Genomic DNA, 22,018 nt, shown 5'->3' on the forward strand with positions numbered 1-22,018 from the left:
GCATCAGTGTGCAGGACATTTTCGAACTGCTGAGATATTACATCACCTGTAATTAGATTTGATGCAGAAGAAAAATGTCAACACAGGATAACAATGAGAAAGTAGCTTGTAATCCAATAATCCCATGATACCAGAAATGTGCAATAAAATCTCTGGGTATATGTTAAGCTGGGTTGCGTTTCCCAGTTAACAATAGTTGCTATCCAGTTAACAACTTAGTTGGTTGGCAATGGGAAATTGCAACTGACAAAGTAGCTAATTTAGTTAGCAACTATGGTTTTGGGGAACACACCCCAGGCTAATACTTCAAACCAAAAGAGTTGGTTGATAAAAGGTTTTAAAATTCATGTGTTAAAAATATTCTTGTTGAAAACAAAATGAAAACACAATTTAATATTCCATTCTATTCTAATCTATTCTTATTCCTTCTTATTATCTTATCCATTCTTATTTGTCCTGCACAAACTTCTGGATTAGTGCTTTTATCTTCTGCAGACAGTCATCTGGCTTTGAGTGCATTTTCTTTGGGTCCAAACACATCATATTGTGCACAATGGAATACTTCAGAGGGCACTTATCCAGCGCCTTCTTGCAGATGTTCGAAAGAACAATCTGGCAGTCTTTTCTGAACTGAAGCAGACCATGGTCACTAACTCTGCCTTTGGCCCCTGACAGCTCCTAACAACAAAACATGGCTTGTCAAATTTCTATGATCTCTCCAAACACTAAGCAGAAGATTAACAATACCTCAATTGTACATATCAAAACAGCTCACACTCAAAGTTAGTCACATTTGTTTGACACATTTCTATCTAAAGATATCAGTGAATGTACATGAAGTCCCACCTTGATGACAGCTGTTGCACCCATTCCAATGTCCACTTCCTTTGGACTCAGCCAGAGTTTTTGATCCGTAATATCAAGCCTAACAAGTTTGTACGGAGTGAGAGGCAGGGCATCTCGCTTGATAAAGCGTTTAAGGAGATTCTGAAAATAAAATTTAATTCAGTTAATTTGTGTGTGTGTTTGACATGTGGTGTTGTTGTTACTGTTGTTGTGAATGATTACCCGGATCAAATTTTCCAAGTCCTCCCAAAGGAAGGGCATCATAGGCACATCCGTCTGATATTTCGCCAGAAATGGCTGAAAGGCTCGTGATACCGACATGAAAAAATGGAATTTGGCCAGTAGAAGGGGATCCATTTGGGCTTCACAAATGCTGTCAAATGATGATGTCCCTGGATTCTTCACCTTCTTTGACTTCACAAGGTCTACATACTTCACAATGGCGGGCCAAACTTCGAAAGCTCTTTCTACAGCAGGCAAATTTTCTAACCACCTATGCCCACAGAAAGGCAAGGGGAATTTTGAGGTTGCTGTTGCAGAAGCGAAATCTCTTCTGGCTGGTGCGCAGTGGAAGAGAAAATGAAGTGCTTTAAGCACTTTTTCCACCATCCACAATTCAAAACCACCCTTAAATGCATTATGAAGGGTGTGTAAACCACAGCTTCAGACAATTTCAATTTGTGTCCCAGCAAATTGCTCAGCATGCTCTTTTTGCAGGAGATTCACAAATTTCCAATTGACATACGGTCCATCCATTGACAAGGAGAGCATATTCCTGAGATTTAGTTCCTTTGCACATTCCTAAAAATATGAAAAACACAAACATTATAAAAACTGCCAACTTATTCCTAAAGCAATGAAACCAAGAGAATTGTATTAAGATAGCCTATGTCTGTCAAATATTTAAATAAAGTAAGTTTACCATAAGATAAGGTGTGCAAACATAAACATACAGAAAAATTGCCTTATGACACACACACACACACACACACAATTATTATCCCATTTACAAACATTAAACTGACATTTTAAATCACGTGCTTGTCTTAATTTGTTAGATTGTTGAATGGCTTACCTTGAACTTTTCCAGTAAGTCTTCAGCAGTGGAGTGACCCATATACTGTGATCCCAGATACCGGGACTGCACTCGAGAACCATTCTCGTCATTCGCCCAATACCTGACATGCAAATCCAGTTGTTTGCTTTTGGTGGTCCTATTCATACTTTCGTCAAACATGAGAACGAAGCTGCCTTGATTCACACTTGACAGAAGTTCCCTTTTTATGTACGGAACAAGTCCAAATCAAGCAAGATAAGAGGTTTTGTCCTTGCCACAACTAAATGTTTTTGCACATTCCGAGTCAGGGAACATTGCCCTGAAGACGGTGCTTCATTGGACGTATAGGAGTGATGTCGGCTAATCGTGTGCAAAACCCACAGCATTTCGGCCTTCAGTGTAGTGGTTGGGGAGAATGTACCGAAGGCATTACTTGTACTGGGACCCAAAGACACCAACGCGGGTGTAACGTTAGCCTTTGAAGTAGATACCGATTCTGCAAACAACTGAATGGGGACAGTTGATGCCTGACTGTCGGCATAGCGCTTGTGCTTCTCCCCTTTCATATGTGCATCAAGGGCTCTGCAGCCCATTGTTCCCAATTGTATCATCTTTTTGCAAAGTCTGCACCGCACTTCGTATTCCGACATTTTTTGTAACCAGCCGCGATATTTCTCATCATCGAGCCAGTTATCATTAAACCTACACTTCCCCATCTTGGCTTGCGTCTGTCACGCTCATAGCTGAAACACTTCTTCGTCTGTTTCTATGACAGGCCTACGGGGAAAACACTGCCCCCTAAATGAAGTATGATGCCTGTGCTATAGGCACACGCTACTTACTTTTTTCTGTCTTTAGACAGGGACGTGCGCTGGTGAAATTACGTTAGCATGGAAAATTGTTTTTTCCGATATCTTTCTTTCATTCTGCCCAGATGAAATTTAATGCCACTTTTCAAAAATTTGATTTTAATACATTAAGACCTTAAAAAACGTATATTTTATTTAAGACGTTTTAATACTTTTTAAGGATCCGCGGAGACCTTGTAACCCCTTTACTGAGAAGTCCATTTAAAACTACCGCTTTAAGTTTAGCTTTCCCTAGAGAAGTGGACACAGATGTCATAATGGTCTGCAAAGTCATGGAGTTCAATCTTCTTGCATTTATCTAACTGGTTCAAATCTGGACTGAACACAAAAGTATTTAAGTCAAAACCTGCCATGACCTAAAATAAGCTAACCCAATGATTGATATTAACCCCTCTAACAGGCAAACCGCCTCCCTCCACAGAACAAACCTCCTCAGCACCTGCCTCACCAAACTTACCTATCTATCTTCAGAAGCGTGCCAGGCTCGAGGCGACTTACAGGCAGTACATCAGCGGTCGAAACCCTGAAACGCCAGCCCCCTTTGGAGAACCATAGTCTCCGTCCAGGATTTACTTCCAAAAACAAAAAAGGCAAAATAATAAACTAGTGTCCGATGGAAAGGCTGTTTCAGCCCAGCTGGACACTACCCTGGGCTAAGCTGAGGAAGCAGTTCAAGTGGAAATTCACTCGGGCAACATCAATGATTACATTACCATAAACAACAGTATATATAAAAAAAAACTAATCACAAATATATTATAAAGCTTAATCACCATACATACAACATGAAACAAGCATCCTGGTTTTCCAAAAATATCTCGGACGAGCCCCCACTTTGTTAGGTCCCCAGCTTGTCTAGAGGTGTAGGACTAACAAACAAATATATACCCAGGACGGAAAAACCAAGGAAAACTCAAAGCATGTATCAGATTCATGTATTTATTTATTTATTTATTTCAGCCCTATATAAAGTAAACTACAAAAAGAAAAACTCAGTGAAAAAGTGCAACACAATATATGGTCTCCACAGCTCCCACTGCGTTACTGGAACACCCGTGGAGATTGCCCGCCGCTCACCACGCCGACTTCCAGCTAATCAGGAACCTCGGTCCGACAGCCGCCTCCACAGAATCCCCTGACAGACGTTACAGGGAGAAACCAAGATCAACACCCAGCAGTCCACCCAGCAGTCCACACAGTTTGACGTGAGCTGCCCAGGAAAAGAGAACACCTCGAGAGCACTTCACTGGCTCAAGTTATACACCCTTACTAATTGCCACTGATCCACTTCAGCTGCGGGATTCTCACCTCGTCAACCTCAAGATATGGGACACCTGCTGAATAGAGACAGAAAACACCAACACACAAAACACACACAGACCTCACGGGTTGTAACAATATGTATTAACATATGTTTAATATATGTGAAAAATATTAAAAAGTGGCCAATCAAATCAAATATTTAAATATATTCTATATATATATATATAAATCTATGTGACTAATGGCTATGGGAATAATCACTTTCAATAATTTACAGATTTAAATTTTATTTTAATACTAAAAATAGTTAAAACTAATTATTATTATGAAGTTCTCTGTTACACTTATGTAACAATTTGGTTATATGCCAAACTTTTGTTATAGGCCTTTATGCGCTAAAAAGAGCATCACTCGATAGTATTAAATAATTGCCCCCTGAATGTACAGAGGTGCCGAGACGCTAAAACACAGTATTATAAGTCGAACACGAGTAAATAAACGACCTAGGGGCGTGGCGCGCTTCAGTGAAACACGCCCCGCCCCCTCCTCCCCGAGAGAACGTCACTATATTATGACGTCACATGGTATAAACTGTACACCCGCGCGCTCTGAAGATCACTTCAGTTCAGTGAGATTCCGAGCAGAAGCGAAGACGTTCACCTGAGCAGAGACTCGAAGTCTATCCAGACGGACAGTTGACAAAAAATTCAGCAAGTTTGACAGCGACACAGTCAACACGCGTTTCTCCTGCGTTAGAGTCAGTGGAGTTCTACTTCAGCAGCTCAGTGTCAGCAGATGTTCAGCTGATGATGAGTGACTCTCCACAGACAGCTGGAGGAAAAAGCTCTTCAGAACAACAGGCTTCTCCCACAGCAGCCGCTATGGAGAACCGCCCAACAGGTTAGGAATAACGGTAGAGCCCTTAAAAGTTTGTAAACATTGCAACGTCTCCGGGTGGGCGTGGCTTAGTTGGAGACAAAAAGAGGCGCGGATGCAATGTTGACAAGCGTAAACTAGCACGTTTTAGGAGGCATTTATTAAACATGGATGCAGAATAAGGATCGAAACTGTCCGAATATGTACAGTCCCTGACTCTGCGGGACCGTGACAGCCTCTTTTTTTTAATTGCTGATTTGCTAGATAAAACCAACACACTAGTTCATATTATGCATATATTATTTTACATGATATGAAGTATGCACTGCAAGCAGGAGCATTATTTATGATATTCTCCGTCCAGTCTTTAAGCCGTATTGCATTCAACCGTCTTCTTGATTTCTGTGAAGGAATGTCTGCCGGGATCCGGCAAAAGTGCTGTTCCTTCTATTCTGGCAGACAAAAACCCAACAAGAAGACATGTTAAAGTCAAAACCTCAAACTTTTAGCGCACCTGCTATGAGTTCTGCCTTATGTTTTGCCTCCAGCTAGAGCGGTGACGTCATAGTGACGTAGGCGATTAAGGGGTCTAGAAAATATAAATGAAAACTCTATTCTAAATAAATAGAATTAATAATAGTAAAAAAAACTGAAAATAAATTCTGACATATAGTAATTTAATCTAATACAGCACACCTGTAAGTGTCACACTTCATTAACTTCCATTGTATTCATCCATTGTTCTTCTTTCTATGGTTTATACCTCAGAATTTGGCTTGAATTTTCTGGTAACGTAGTAATTTCTTTTTACCTTTTTATTTATTTGTTTCTTCTTTTCTTTTAGAAAAACAAACCAGAAAGAGGAAGACAAAACGCATCCATGCATTCTTCCGGCGAATTGGGAAGGCTTTAAAGCTTTGCACCCTACACTGCTACAGGGAAGAAATATTGTCCCCATTTCCATCCGATGATCCAGCAGATCTCCAGCCAGGTTTATCTGGCCTTGAATGGGCGTTATCAATCGATCCATGTCCATCTGGTTTGGAGCTGACAGTTAACACCAATCCGGCTGATCCTGATGGGTCATTGGTCTCAGAACCATCCAGTCTTGAGGTGATATCTGACAGTGATCAGGCTGATCCAGAGCCATCACCTGTCCCAGGTCCATCCAGCCTCGATTTAAAGTTAACACTGGATCCAGGTCTATCCAAACTGGTTTCTGAGACAATGAATATCCCAGGACTATCTAGTCTTGATGTAACACCTGAACCAAGTCTAACCAGTATTGAGATGAAACCGGACATGGATCTAACCGAGCCCAAGCCATCATCTGTCCCAGGTCTATCTGGTTTTGAGGCAGCTGTTGGTAAGTCTACTGTCATTTTTCGTCTCCATTTGGGATTTTCATTTCACCTACTTGTCTGGTCTTTTACACTTATGCCCAATTAATAATATGCTCCTAACTTAATGTATAATACCTTTTATAATATTCAACATGTAGCACGGGGAATTGATGGATATAGTTCTAGTTTAATTCTAGTTTAGGATGTGGTTTTACTAGTATTCAGTATATTTATCTTGTATTGTACTTTTAAAGGACAAGTGAAATTTAGTGTCAAGATTGCACGAAAAACCACAAGTTTTTTTTGCATCATCCCTTGTAGTTTAGATTGAACTTAATGTATATTCTTTCATTATGAGAAAGTCACAATATGATTAAACATACAGTACATGTCCATTTTAGCAGTTATCTCATCTAACATCTGTATTCACCCAGTGTTCTTCCTTGTTCATGATGTCTATACTCAGTATTTGACTTACGGTTTCTAATTTTCATTTACGTTTCTATTTCTTTCTTCTTCTTTTTTTTATTTAATTTTTTATTTGTTGTAGAACAACAATCAACAAAGAGGAAGAAGAAAGGCATCTGTGCATTCTTCCGCCGAACATGGAGGGTTGTTAAGTGTGCTGCTCTCTGTTGCCAAAGAGACAACAAAGTGGCTCCAGATCCATTTGCCATTGACCCAGTGGCTCAACAGGAAAATTCAGATCTCCAGCCAGATTTATTCAGCCTTGAGAGGCTGACACTTAATGCTGAGCCAACATATCTGGAGCCATCACCTGTCCCAGGCCCATCCAAACTGAATAATGAGCCAATGCCTGCCCCACATCAGTCTGGTTATGAGCCACCTGTTGGTAAGTCTACTGTCATTATTAGTCTACTGTCTACTTGTATTTTTACTAGTGCTGTTAAATGATTAATCGCAATAAATCACAACCAAAATAAAAGTTTTTGTTTACATAATATAATATATTTATGTAGTGTACACTGTGTATATCATGTATACAAACACAAGCATGTATATATTCAAGAAAAATGTTGTTTATATATTAAATGTATTTATATAAAATAAGAATATACATGTATATATATGGACATATTTTAAAAATACATACTGTATGTGTGTGTATTTATATATACATAATTAATATACACAGTACACAAACATATACTATGTAAATATATATATATACATATTGGATATGATTAATCGTTTGACAGCACTTATTTGTAACTTTTTTTTTTCTGTCAAATCTTACAATTTTTTTCATTTCTGTCTAGTTTGTATTTATGTTCATGAAATTGATCAGTATTTGCATGTACAGTAGGATGTGAGGATCTAGTACTGCTTTTATAATTAAATTAATAGAGCCTGATGTTTATTTCTAAGGGACAAAATACAAAAACATAGTATGACATGCCACCAATGTCAGAGCTTAAACATCCCATACAAGTTTAGAATTAATTTAATGTGGATCTTTAGCAAAATGATCGAGTTAAAGTGTACAACTTTACCAAGGTTCCCACCGAACTTTATTCACTCAGTGTTCTTCTTTGTTCATGATGTCTAACCTCAGTAATGGACGTACAGTTTCTGGTGGAAATTTCTTGTTCTTTTTCTTTTTTCTTTGTATGCAGAAAAACAAAGAAAAATCAGGATGAAGAAAGAGATTCAAGCATTCTTTCAGCGAACATGGAGGACTGTTAAGTTTCCCTCCTTGGCCCCAGATTCATGTCGAGTTGAGCCAGTAGTTCATTGGGATCAAGTGGACCTCCAGCCAGGTCTATCTGGTCCCTTGTGGTTGTCAAGGAATGATCCAGGTCCATCTTGTTTCGAGGTGACAGTCATGGCCAACCAAAATCCACCTGATTCTAAGCCAGATCCATTCAGCCTCCAGTCACACTCAACACTTGACCCAGGCCCAGCTGGTCTTGTAGTTGAGTTGACATCTGTCCCAGGACCATCCAGTCAGGAGATAATGCCAGTCTATGGGTCTGACATGGGTCTGGATGTTCCTGAGCTAAAACCCATTCCAGGTTCCAGTCTCGTTCTGACAGCTGCTGTGGATCTGATTGATCCCGAGCCGTCATCTGCCTCTGGTTCATGCAGCTGCAGGCGGACACCTGACACTGATCTGGACAATTCTAAACAAAAACATGTCCCAGTCCTATCTGATTTTTGGCCAACTGCAGGTGAGTCTACTGTCATTACTTCTATAATAGCTGTAGTTTTATTTGTTGTATTTTTGTAAAATTTTTATTTTCCATTACTTTTTCATATTTGTTCCTACCGAACGTATAAATTATTTATGCTCCTGACATGTATCTTAATTTCTTGTTTGGTATTCAAAATTAATCCTGTGGCATTCTAGTGGACAGAGTTTGTTTTGAACCACATACTTCGTTGTATGTCATTATTTTCCTGGTTCCCTGATTGCCTTTATAGTCTGCTCTTAGCTAATGCATGGAATACAGTTTATAAAAGCCACATTATCTGAATAACTTCTCTGTCTGCTGAGTTAGTGTAAGATAATCAAAACAAAGTAGTGCTCATCTGTTCTTTCTGCATGTTTTCTTTTTCAGCATCATTTTCCTCCCGTTATGATATGGGAGTGAAGTTGGGACAGGGAGCCTTTGGTTCTGTGTATAAGGGGACTCACAGATTTAGTGGCCAGAAGGTAAACTACTCCTGATTTTTTTTTTTTTTTTTACCATTTTGTGTATTTTAGTTTTGTCTTTGTCTCTTTACTTCATCTTTATTTTGTACTCATTTTATATTCCATATTTTTATTTTTAAGGAAAAATTAACAGAGTTAATTGCAGATTATTTTGATCAAACATGTTTAAAACGATTTTGTCTCTTTGCAGGTTGCTATCAAATGCATACGTAAGAAGCCATGGAACAGCTTTATTAATGTGGTAAGTTGGCAAGACAATATATTAAGAAGTACTGTATACTTAAATTTATTGCACATTTGGGTTAAAAAACTCTGTGAACAGATTGAAACAAATTTTTTTTTTTGAAAAACTGTTGACTATAGTGTAGTTTATAATGGGAAATAGTGACAAGAAGAAGCATTTTCAATGGTGTTCTCAGACTTTTAGACTCTGCTGTATCTCAATGTGAATATTACACACAGAAGTGAAAGGTCAAGCTAACTTTTTGTCAAAATTTGTTTTTCCAGCCTGGATCTACAGAACCTCTGCTGTCAGAAGTGGTTATGAATGTGATGGTGTGTGCACCTCCGAAAAGCCCCTACATTGTACAAATGATCGAGTGGTTTGATCAGACACATCAGTTCGTCATAGTTATGGAATATCCACATCCATGTCAGACCTTGCTGGAATTTACCATGTGCCATGAAAGACATCTGGATGAATCTGTGGCACGTGGTTTAATGCGGCAAGCGGTGCTTGCAGCCAAACACTGCATTGAACGGGGCATCTTACACAATGACATCAAGACGGACAACATGCTGGTCAACACAGAGACACTGCAGCTCAAACTAATAGACTTCAGCTGTAGCAAACGTATTAACATGTCTTGCTCTGAAGGTGAGTTGATGTAATGCTATAATATGTCAAAAAATGTGATTCAAAGCTTATTATCTCAAAGTAGACTAATTGCTCATAGCAAATGAAATGACAGAGCTCTGTTAATCTCTTGCTTCCTATACAGATTATCAAGAGGCGGTTGAATCAACAGTCTGGTCTTTGGCTATGGTACTTTTGGAGATAGTTAGCAGAGACCAGCCCATAAGTGTTTTTCTCTCCAAATCACGTCATCCTTTGATACCAAGTTTCTCCAGTGGTGAGACAACAGCACACAACAATAATACACACATAAATTCTTGGCACCATATCAGGGTGTTCAACTTCTCAGCTACTAAATATTAAAGGGAAAACTGATAGATAGAATACCTAAAAATTTGTATTTAAAGTGCAAAAAGTGTAACACACAGGAGATTGTCCCTGCTTAGAATTGAATACAGTATGAAATACTATGTTTTTCAGAAGCTTTTCATACATGACTACATGCCTTTGCTATGTTTTCATAAAGAGCATACATGACTAACCAGCTTTTTCCTCTTTGAAAACTTGTACAGAGTTTCAAGATCTGATAGATCAGTGTCTGGTCTGGCATCAAACTAAGAGACCAACGTTAGAGCAGATTTTAGAACATCAGTGGTTTAAGCTGGACTGAGAGAAGCCAGAGGCTCAGGAGGCAGGTTGTGTAACAGATTGAGGGAAGGCAGATACTAATCACCTCTTCATTAAAAAACAACAACAGATCATTCATCTGTAGAGAATAGCTGGCAGACAGCACTTTACTGCAGACCGGACTTTCACCTTTCACCCATGGCATTGAATATTAAACCTACTATGTAGACTATACTATACATGTTGCCAAGACACATTTTTCAAGATTCTAGTATTTGGTTTTTCTCAAAAATCATAGATAATTGTGCACTTTGGAGAAAAACTAAATCGAGAATAAGAGAATCTAGCAGTCTAGAGACAAATAGGCCTAATACTGAAGGTTCGGGGTGAATCCTTAGGGGCCTTTTGCCACAGATGAAATAATCCAGGCATAGCTTAATTTAAACAGTAATTTAAAGGAATTTGACAGAAAATTTCGAGGGAGGACCCAGTAAACATTTTACAGTATATTACTGGCCACCAGATGTACATTAGTTTAGGTGCTGACATTAGATCAGGTACTGAGGGTGGAGTCATTTTATTACAATAGACCACTTACCCAACAATTATTATCTTAAATATTTTGGATTCATAAACCCATGATTCTTCACATTATAAAAAGAAAAAACCTCTAGACCAACAAATCTAAACAGTATAATATATATATTAAAATTATACATGTTTAATAAAATATAATAATATTTACATTGTATTATTGTTTTAATGACTTTCCTGTGTTAAAAAATACAATGTTTTTGACTTAAACCAGAATATCATTCTCACCTAATTATCTGAAGTACAGTGAGGAGTATAAATGACAATAGATGATGAGATCTACCCACTTAGCTTATTTTGTATTGACAACTGTTTATCATTTGTGCTTGTGGGGTATGGGTAAAGATAACGAATAATCAAAATAATGTAAATGGTATGGGAATGGGAGTGTAGAGATTTGTTTCTAAATTTCTTACCGCAAGTTAGTCCTTAATCTGATTATTAGAAATAATCGCATTGTTGGTATACAAAATGCTGTTTAACATTAAACAGACTACATGAATGCACAGTATCATACTTTTTGTGTGTTTACACTATAGTGCAGTTGTAAATCAACAAGAATACCTAGAGCTAAACAATTTGTCAGTTACACTGGGCAAGGATATTTCACACATTGTGAGTAATATAATAATAAAAGGACATCAGAATTAAAAGTTTGCCACATAACACTCAGGCTATGTCAGTGTTAAGTGGGGGTACACCTCTAGGGGTCACGATGACCACAGGTCCGATGATGTGCCAGTGGTGGTAAATCACAACTTAAAACACATTTTCATAAAAAAAGTAAAAGAACCTTCTTTCACCTTATATCACAGTAAAAACTAGTAGTTGAAGACATTTTTTTTGAAGTTTGAAATGTTGTTTGCCTTCAACCTTCAACCCAAAAAAAAAAAAAAAAAAAAGAGGCCCACAGCAAAGAATTGGTAATTTGAAATGAAACTGAGATGTAAACAATCTTGTTGGTTTTGTGGTCCAGGGTCACATATGGCATAAATCGGGAGTTTTTAATTCTGGTTCTACAGACCAAGATTACATATATTTATTGGGTATATGTTGTTATGTTGGTGTTTTACTACCCTGGAATGGGCAAGAAGGAGCTTTTTCTCATTATTTTCAGTGCTGAAAAAGACTTTCTCTGTCCCAGATGTTAAAAGTGAGCTATCATTTCTATTTTCAGTGTACATGAAATGCTATTTAAGTTATTTTTTTCTTTCAGAATTTTTAAAAAGTTTTTCTCATTTAGGGCCATGAACATGTCTAAATAAGTTGTGTTCCAAATTTGAAGGTGATATATAAAAAAAATGAGGTTCATATAATTTATTTTAGGCGTTATACCAAAACTAGCTGCCAGGTGCCACTCAGCAACATTGATTTTTTAATGCAATTTTCGAGTCGACAATATCAATGGATATTAAAGGGTTAGTTCACCGAAAAATGAAAATTATGTAATTAATAACTCATGTTGTTCCAAACCCGTAAAACCTCCGTTCATCTTCGGAACACAGATTAAGATATTTTAGATTTAGTCCGAGAGCTCTCAGTCCCTCCATTGAAACTGTGTGCACGGTATACTGTCCAAGTCCAGAAAGATAATAAAAACATCTTCAAAGTAGTCCATGTGACATCAGAGGGTCAGTTAGAATTTTATGAAGCATCCCAAATACATTTTGGTACAAAAATAGCAAAAACTACGACTTTATTCAGCATTGTCTTCTCTTCCATGTCTGTTGTGAGCGAGTTCAAAACACAACAGTTCAATGATATCCGGTTTGCGAACGAATCACTCGATGTAACCGGATCTTTCTTGAACCAGTTCACCAAATCAAACTGAATCGTCTGAAATGGTTCTCGTCTCCATTAAGCATTAATCCACAAATGACTTAAGCTGTTAACTGAACGAGTCAGTCTGCTTCAGAGTGCTTCAGTGCCACTGAAAGAGCTTTGTCTTTTCTGTGGTAAAGATGTCATTTCACCTGTGTGTCGATATTTGGCTCTTCGTGACGGCCATGATCGCTGTGTCACGTGTCTGGGCTTTCAGCACGCTGAGACTGTGTTCATGGATAACTCATGTTCACATTGTGGGGACATGACCATCTCTGCATTAAGATCAGGACTTGATTACCTTAAAAAGGTATAGAGTTCCCTCTACCACACCCTGCTAGCTCCTCTTCTCGTTAGAAGGCTATTTCGGCTGGTGGCCAGGGTGATCTGAGTGTTACCGTGTGGGCTTCCCCAATGAGCCAGGCTCCTCGGGCCACACCCCCTCACACGTCACAGCCCCTTGAGTTTCTTGATGAGTTTGCTAGACCCTCTCAGGCTCCTGACATCTCATTCGGGGCTTGGTAGGAAGACCTAATGTCCATCGCCACATCACAAGCCAGGCTTGAGTCCTCGAGAGATTGTTGCCCAAGTCTCGAGCTGACAGCTGCGCTTTCCTGGGCAGCAAAGAGAATCTAGCTTAAGTGGAATCCTCCACCCTGTGTCGAGCACTCAAGGCTGGATGATTGGTTCCTGGGTTCTAACCCTCTGGTTTCTTTCTTCCCGGAGGTGCACCAGGAAGTGAACAGTTCATAACTGCATGAGACCGTTCTGGTGCTTCCTTCGCCTTCACTGCCCTCGATGGCGGAGCGGCCAATGGGTATGCTGGGATACCCCCAGTTGAGCGTTCTGCTGCGATGCAACTGTGTCCACAGAGCACCTCCACATGGTGTGGTGGCCCCAAGCTTCCCTTCAAGGCCTGTAAGTTCTCATCCATGTTTGTGGCCAAGGCTTCCAGAGCTGTGGGTCAGGCCACTTCTGCCCTGCATCCATGGCCACCCTTCAGGTCTACCAGGTCAAGGTGGTGAATGAGCTCTATTGGGGCAGTGCTGACCCAGGGGTTTTGCAAGAGGCACACTCTGCTTCCGACCTCGCTCTCCGGCGACGAAGGTTACTGCGCGCTCCTTGGGTCAGGTGATGTCCACTTTGGTGGTTCAGATGCGCCACCAATGGCTAAACCTGGCAGACATGAGGGAGTCTGATCGAACTCCCAGGCTGGCCTCTTCGGCTATATGGGGGAAATTTTTGCCCAGCAGTTCTCTGCCGCTCAGAACCAGTCTGAGGCCATCAAGCAACTGGTTTTCGGGACAACTGGGAAAAGAGCAAACTCCCCTGTGCAGAGGATCTCTTTTCTCGTTATGGAAATAGACTCGGTTGCCATGTTCAGGCAGCTTACGAATTAGCATGCGCTCCACTGAAACTGTTTTTAGAGACTCCTGGGGCATATGGCATCCGCAGCGGCAGTTATATCACTTGGGTTGCTCCATAATAGACCGCTTCAGCAATAGCTTCACGACCGAGTCCTGAGATGGGCATGGCAACAATGCACGATCTGAGTGTCTGTCACTCTGGTCTGCATCCGAACCTTCACCCCATGGTTGGACCTCTCATTTCTACGGGCTGGTGTTCCCCTAGAACCAGTGTCCAGACATGTTGTGGTGTCAACAGATGCCTTTGCCACAGGCTGGGGTGCCATGTGCAACGGGCATGCTGCGTCGGGTTCCTGGACTGGCCTGCTGTGGGCCGCAAGTATGCATTTCCCCAGTGAGCCTTCTTGCACAGACATTGTGCAAGATCAGGGAGGATGAGAAGCAGGTCCACATGGTTGTGCCTTTTTGGCCCGGCCCGAACTGGTTCCCCTAGGGCTGGGTATTGTTCAAAATCTTTCGATCTGGTACCAAGTTCGATACCTCAGTTGTTTCGATACTGGTTCCTAACAATACTTTTTTTCTATACCATATGTTTTAAAATCCATTTCAACATCAACACAAATACATTAAACACAAAACTTTTATTTTTCACCTTAATTAAAAACTCACTCAGGATAACATTATTGATACAACTGGTTGTGTTTTTTGGATAGGGGTGCGCCATTCAGGGGCGGACTGGGACCAAAAAGTTGCCCTTGATTTTCTGTCCCTGGGCCTATTGTGTTTTCCAGTCCAATGGGCTATCGTGAGTAGTGATGTAAAATTCCTAAGTGGATTCGCGTTGTTCACTCGTTTGATTGGGTGAAACGGATCGTAGCTGATTGTTTGCACTTGTTTCTAAATATTGCTGATTCAAGCGTTTTAAACAATTTGCGCGCATTCAGAGCTTGCGCTCACTCATTCAAAGTTGTTGTGTGACTGCGAGTATCTTCAGAAATCCTCCCCGTCACGTCAAGTGATGGTGGACAGCCAATCACGGCGAATTTAGGTCCTTAAATGCACGTATGCTACAAGCTCACACAGACACAGCCGCTTGACAAAAAAAAAAACACGCCCGCTTGGCTTTTGCAACCGAAAGATAAATAATTTTTCGATACTCATAGTATCGAAGTTTTTCGTTCTATACCATAAAGGCATCGAAGTTCGGTACCCAGCCCTAGGTTCCCCAAACTTGTTATTCTCGCAACAGCCCCTCCCTATCCAATTCCATTGAGGAAAAACCTTCTTTCTGAAACTTCTACCCTGAGGGCTGGGTACCTCTGAATTCATGTGTATCACCACATCTCGGTTGATACCTGCCTTTATTAAGTCCTCCTATGAGCAGGCAGCCTGCTAGCATACGTCCAGCTCGAATATGCGGTGATCTTAATTTAGAAACGCATCAACTGTAACTCAGTGATTACGCAACGAAGAGACATGAGAGATATATCTATAGAAAGCTTGATGTCCACTTTTAAACTAAATAAGTGCTACCGAAAACAAATATTCTGTGATAAAGTAATCCATATGAAAACAATGCGATGTCCGTCTTTCACGTCTCCCTTCAATATATCTAATGCGACCACACCCACGCTCTGAACGCGGTATTGAGATTATAATATTTCACTTGAAGCTTGCGGCTTGTAAAGGCCCATACAGAAAACAAAGCAGCGAGACCGTTCTTCAAGTTTTTTATTTTATTTTACAGTTTGCTTAGCGCTGAGATGAATAAGACATAATTCATCCCAAGAAGAAGTGCTGAGGATTACCTCAGGATTTGAGTTTTGGATTTCCTCAGAAAAAAGAATGAAGCGCTTTATTCAGCAGAGATCATAAACATGAGTATGTCTCTTTTTATTTATTTATTTATATTCTTGTACTTGTTTTCACATAACGTGTAAACATTTTACTAGTTAGACATTTTCCAAACTATAATTCATGACTAAATGTATAATCAAGTGAAACTTGAAGGTTCAAGAACAATATACTCGATACCATTCAAAAGCTTGATGTAAATATAAATGTAATAAATAAATGTAAATATAACAAATGTAACAAACAATGCTGTTCTTTAAATTTATATGAAAAAAAAAACTAAAAAAAATATTATCTTCTCTTTTCAACATTAATATTGTTTTATTTATTTTTTTAGTAGAAAATCTAAATATTAGAAGAATTTCTGAAGGATCGTGTGACTGGAGTAATGAAGCTAAAAATTCAGCTTTGGTTGTTCCTAATAAACAGTTTAACTGCACTTGCAAGTGAATATTAAATTATTTTGTGGGATAATTAAATATATTCTAAATAAACTACAAACATAAAAATATATAGATTTATTTTGTCCTCACATTTTTTCTTATAACTCTCCCCTCTCAGTCACACACCTGACTGAAAGGCTCATTATGCAGCTCATTATGTGGGCCTTTGTCTTCTCAGATGTAAATCACAATATAATGCATGATAGTTCACCCCCTCTCGCATAGACCCTTTCTACACAAAAAAAAAGTGTAGAAAACTAGAAAAATTGTTTTCTGTGAGTGAGTAAAAAAGATTTTCACATCATTTAGAAAGAAAAATTCTAGGCTACAATATCCAGTTCTCAAAAGTCCCGTGAACCAATTTTCTGTATGTGTTTTATGGCCTTATTCAAGTGATTCAAGTTGCTATTCACGCATAAACATTGTTGTCTCAAAAACACGATCATGTATATACATGCTGGTCACAAATTATTATAGCAATATTTAGATAACAGTAATATTAGACTTAAACCATTTAGATGTTTATAAGCCACAGAAAAAAGCACAAATGTCAGGGCATGACAAACCCCCTTAGACCTCAGAGGGTTAAGTTAGAGATTTTAAACTTTATATGACGTTCTTTACATGGTTTGTTTGAGCCTAACAGCTTTTAAGTTTTAAATATTTTAAAAATCTATTAGCCAGTATACGATGTTGCTTACAGTACCAAAACTGAAACATGTTTGAGAAAGCTAACAAATTTACAAACATTAAATGTTATATTTTGCTGTTTTTACAGTGACTGATGAGGATGTACGAATATTTATTTGCCTAAGGGTAGCGCACAAACGACTGCTTACTGGCAGCCGCAATAACGCCAGAGATGGCTGAAAGTAACATTATCAATAAACAACCATATTTACAGTAATTAAAGTCTGCTTGCATTTTTTAGGAATGTTGAGGTTTGTTAACCATGGCAAAAACGTCATCTTGACATCTTCCACAATTTCATACCCGTTTTAGTCCAAGCTGATAATTTTAGTGTGATTTTTATCTGAGTGATTGCAATATGTTTATATATGGGTCATTATACGAAAACGTGCCATTTCCCACTTTTAATGTTTGATTTTCAAAGTACTGTTTTGTAAATCTTTAAGCCTCTTTTTGGATGAAGTAGATCCTTACCTCTCAGTAAAATGTGCCGTGCCATCTCAGGCTAAATTATTATTATTATTATTATTTTTACATATAACTAATTTAAATGTGTGTGCTTGGTCAACCCTGTTAGCGACATATTCATTACTTTCTGAAAAGGTTTTAAATACATATATAGAACAAATCTGATATACTGTGAAAGATAACCCCCCCCCCCCTTGTTACATTAAGAGTGTTTGTGAATTGAGAATATTGAAAGTTTTATTGTTTTTAGTGGATGAATACGTTCATTTCCAAATGACACTCTCCCAGGATCTTCTGTTTTAAGAAAAATGTATGTAAACAAAAATAAAACACCTCAATTCAATTTTGAGTGGATTATTAGCCTCTCTAACTAAACATTTACAATTAGTTGATTACATTTTTATTTTTTAAATTATATTAGAATATTAGAATATACAAGAAACAGGGTTTCATAAACCTTTAATTCAGCATGACTAATCAGCATATTTTGTAGACGGCTCTATTGAGATATTTTAGCATATAAATGATGAAAAACCAAAACTTGTCTATTAAAATCTGTTTGCATGAACTTTAACTTTAAAATGGATGTGAAAAAAATGAAGTGACGTGACTTTCAGCCAAGTATGGTGACACACACAGAGCAGTGAGCAGTGAACACACACACACGCACTTGCTGCTTTGGCTGTTCTGCTTTTCACTTGTGCTGCTCTCCAGTTCCACTCCGCTCTCCCTTCTCTCTCATTTAGTTCACTAACTGACTGCTTTTTCCCTGTGTCTCTGTCCTTTCTCCATTTTGCCCTCACATTTCCTAAATATGCTTCTCATCTCTCAGGATCAGCATCTCTACGTTGTCTGTTTCTCAGCTGAAGAAAGAGGCATCCTAACAAAATCAAATCAAATAAAAATACAAAAAACACTTTAACAGCAACCTTGTTAATTTATTGACTTCATGATGTAAATACTATTACTGTAGTAAGAAAAGTACGTCTGTTAAAATTCTCAGTCATCCAGGTCAAAGTTATCCAAGAAGGGTTGGCTCAGGGGTGACAACCCCACAGAGGTTAAATACCTGGCATCCCCCATCAGTCATTCAAAACTGAAGAAAGCCCTTGGATGAGAGGAAAAATCTTCAAATATGTAAGTAACAAGTCCAGTTGCCTTTGATTTAACCCTTCTTGGGTATACAAGACAAAAACACTTGAACGAGCTGTGTTCAACCAAGTCTCTACATTTCTCACACACAAGAACCTCCTTGACAGCAACCAATCTGGCTTCAGAAGTGGACATTCAACTGACACGGCCTTGCTCTCCTATCAAACCTTTGCAATTAATTCAGAACGCGGCAGCTAGATAAAATTTTAATGAGCCAAAAAGAAGACACGTCACACCTCTGTTTATCATTTTTATCAATTTGCACTGGCTTCCAATAGCTGCTCGCATAAAATTCAAGGCATTGATGTTTTGCCTACAAAACTACCACTGGCTCTGCACCAATTTACCTAAATTTGTTACTTCAGACTTATGTGCCCTCTAGAAGTTTGCGTTCTGCAAGTGAACGTTGCTTGAAAGTCACTTTTACAGACTTTTAAATTAAATGTTCCCTCCTGGTGGAATGACTTCCCCAAATCAATCCGAGCAGCTGAGTCCTTAGCCATCTTCAAGAATCGGCTTAAAACTCATCTCTTCCATCTTTATTTGACCCTCTAACTTTAACACTCACTATTCTAATTCTATTCTTAAAAGAAAAATCTAACTACCTTTTCTAATCTTTTTGTATTCTATTTTCTTTTCATTTATTATGCTATTGTATATGTGTTCGTGTGTATGTGTAAAGACCTCTAACACTAGCTTGCTCTATTTTTTTTACTCTATCTGTTTTCTTTTTATTTATTATATTATTTAAAATCCCATGCTACGTGTACTGTGTTAACCTAACTGAGACTTGTTATAGCACTTATATATCATTGCTCTTTTTGTTGTTTTTGATTGCTTCAACTGTCTTCATCTGGAAGTCGCTTTGGATAAAAGCGTCTGTTAAATGAATAAATCTAAATGTATACAACATGGGTAAGACACACAAAAGCATACGTGCGTCATCCCTGTTACCCTGGAATGGTAACAGGGTTGACGAAAAAGGTTATTGGCAGCCATTACTAGCCATGAGGTATCGGTAAAGACACCACATTATGTGCCTTAATGAGAGGCTTAAACATTGTTATATATGTAAATTTTTAGATATGTCCAAATTACTTTTTAACTTATACTTTTCTGGTAACAGGGCTGACACAATGAGCATGTCCCTGTCTTTTAGACATTACATAAACTCAAAGAAAATTCATTAAAAAGAAGAGAACACTTGTCTTCTACCATCAACTTCATGAAAGGCAGATGATGTCACTTCCTGGAACTGATGTAACTTTTGGAACAGTCCATTATCTTTAAAGAGGTGTTTTCAGAAAAAGTAACAGGGTTGACGAGAACCTAGGGACCCGACTAAATTGTTTTTTTGTTTTTTTTGACACATGTGAAGAATAAAATCCATTCATGGCTAATGAACTGACATTTAAGGCTTTATACTACTATATATTTTTTTATGATGGTTTGACTTTTTTGGCCCTGATAGCAAGTAGAATTAAAAAAAATCATACTAAGGGACAGGCCATTTTCAACATTTCTGCAAGATGCTTTGCACAAAAATGTGATTAAAATCCTTTAAAAACAAAAGAAACAGAAATTAATTTATTCTTATATTATGAGACATATTATGGAAACTAAATTATAAAAGATTTTATTTGTTTTATGGTTTATTAAGATTTACAGAGCTTTTTTTTCTGAGGGACACAAAATGGCATGTTTTCGTATAATGACCCATATATATAAACACTTTCGTTATTGTTTTTACAACCTTCAATTAGAAAACTGAGAAAATAACAAACTTTGAAACTTAACCTATGATAAGTCACAATGTTTTTCAAAGGAATTGAAAACTCCCCAATCTGGAGTATCCACGGAGGAATGAGGTGACACAGCGATCTCATGGAAGTGGTTTGCTGACACGCATGAGGTAATTTGGTCTAAACCCTCAATAACATCTTTAATTTTAATTGCCTCATGCATTTCAGAGAACCCTTCTGTGGCAGGAAGAAAGCAGCCAGGGTCATCACCAGAGCAGCCAGTGTCATCAGATGAAAGCAGGTAGGGCTGTGCGATATAGGGAAAATATCTAATTGCGTTTTTTTTTTTGACAGATATTGCGATTTGATTTGTGATTTTTATATTTACAAAGTCAATCTTCAGCTTAATATTGTCAATAATGTGCAGCACAGTATGATTACACAGTATGATTATCATTACCCTGCTGAAAAAATTAATTCTTACATTTTCCATGAAATGCCAACCATTACAGTTTCCATGAAATGCCAACCATTACAAAATTAGGAATGCAATAGGAATTACTGTTGATCTACCCAATACTAATTTTCGTTTTAAACGAGAGCCAGGGGCGAACCTGCATCGAGCCTCATCCATACTGCCAGATGCGCTCGTGGAGATTTGCGTGGCAGGGCCACGCGAGAATATAACAGAGCGTTACAAAACTGACTGCGTGATGGCGGCAAGTGTGAACGGCTTGTCCGTGACACGGGATTCGTGCAGCGAAGGAAAGAGAGGGGCGAGTATGAGAAGCATTCAGAGACACAGTGAATTCTCTTCTGAATTGGGAATTAAGTGAATGCAATGTTTTATTTTAACATAAAACTAATTTATTTTTATGTTAAAATAAAACATTGCATTAACTTAATTTTTGTGTCAATCTGAATGGAATAAAATGTGCCTTCATGTGCTATTGACATTTTCATAAATACAACTTCAGGAGGCATCCAGGTGCATCTTCAGAGTAGGAACTGTGATTGAGAAACTTGGGGATAACTTGAATACCAGAGTTTACAAATCTAAAGAACTTTTAACATGGCCTAAAGGAGAATGCATTCGGTAGTGCATTTACATTTATTTGTTTAGCGGACACGTATATGAAATTACTTATTATGAGAATAACAATCAATCAAACCAACAAAAATTCATCAATTTGTTAGTGCTATGACAAGTCCTAGTTAGCCTAAAACAGTATATGTAGCAAGGCTGAGCTGAATATATATATATAACACACACACACTAACACACACACACAGGTCCTTCTCAAAAAATTAGCATATTGTGAAAAAGTTCATTATTTTCCATAATGTAAGGATAAAAATTAAACTTTCATATATTTTATACTCATTGCACACCAACTGAAATATTTCAGGTCTTTTATTGTTTAAATACTGATGATTTTGGCATACAGCTCATGAAAACCCAAAATTCCTATT

The 22,018-nt window shown here is 38.3% G+C and overlaps 2 protein-coding genes across 3 annotated transcripts in view; one reads left to right on the top strand and one right to left on the bottom strand.

Annotated features, from left to right (window-relative positions):
• Positions 1-427: 427 nt before the first annotated feature.
• LOC113109389 (uncharacterized) lies at positions 428-2,953 on the bottom strand. Its single transcript, XM_026272994.1, has 4 exons — positions 1,922-2,953; positions 1,069-1,647; positions 847-987; positions 428-678 (listed from the first exon to the last, which is right to left on the bottom strand). The coding sequence occupies exons 2-4, from the start codon at positions 1,453-1,455 to the stop codon at positions 448-450; spliced, it is 759 nt and encodes a 252-aa protein (XP_026128779.1). The 5' UTR covers positions 1,456-1,647; positions 1,922-2,953; the 3' UTR covers positions 428-447.
• Positions 2,954-4,476: 1,523 nt separating this feature from the next.
• LOC113108995 (uncharacterized) overlaps positions 4,477-22,018 on the top strand; it is a 31,077-nt gene continuing 13,535 nt past the window's right edge. The window contains exons 1-9 of one of the 2 annotated variants that reach the window (XM_026272451.1): positions 4,477-4,935; positions 5,756-6,277; positions 6,805-7,107; positions 7,892-8,446; positions 8,837-8,931; positions 9,122-9,172; positions 9,439-9,808; positions 9,933-10,064; positions 20,774-20,846. In XM_026272451.1, coding sequence (XP_026128236.1) covers positions 4,842-4,935; positions 5,756-6,277; positions 6,805-7,107; positions 7,892-8,446; positions 8,837-8,931; positions 9,122-9,172; positions 9,439-9,808; positions 9,933-10,064; positions 20,774-20,846 — 2,195 coding nt within the window. In that variant the 5' untranslated portion in view covers positions 4,477-4,841. The remainder of the gene's footprint in view (positions 4,936-5,755; positions 6,278-6,804; positions 7,108-7,891; positions 8,447-8,836; positions 8,932-9,121; positions 9,173-9,438; positions 9,809-9,932; positions 10,065-20,773; positions 20,847-22,018) is intronic. The other variant, XM_026272452.1, reaches the window with a different exon arrangement.

This window comes from Carassius auratus, chromosome 9 (assembly GCF_003368295.1).
Source record: "Carassius auratus strain Wakin chromosome 9, ASM336829v1, whole genome shotgun sequence".
NCBI lineage: Eukaryota > Metazoa > Chordata > Actinopteri > Cypriniformes > Cyprinidae > Carassius > Carassius auratus.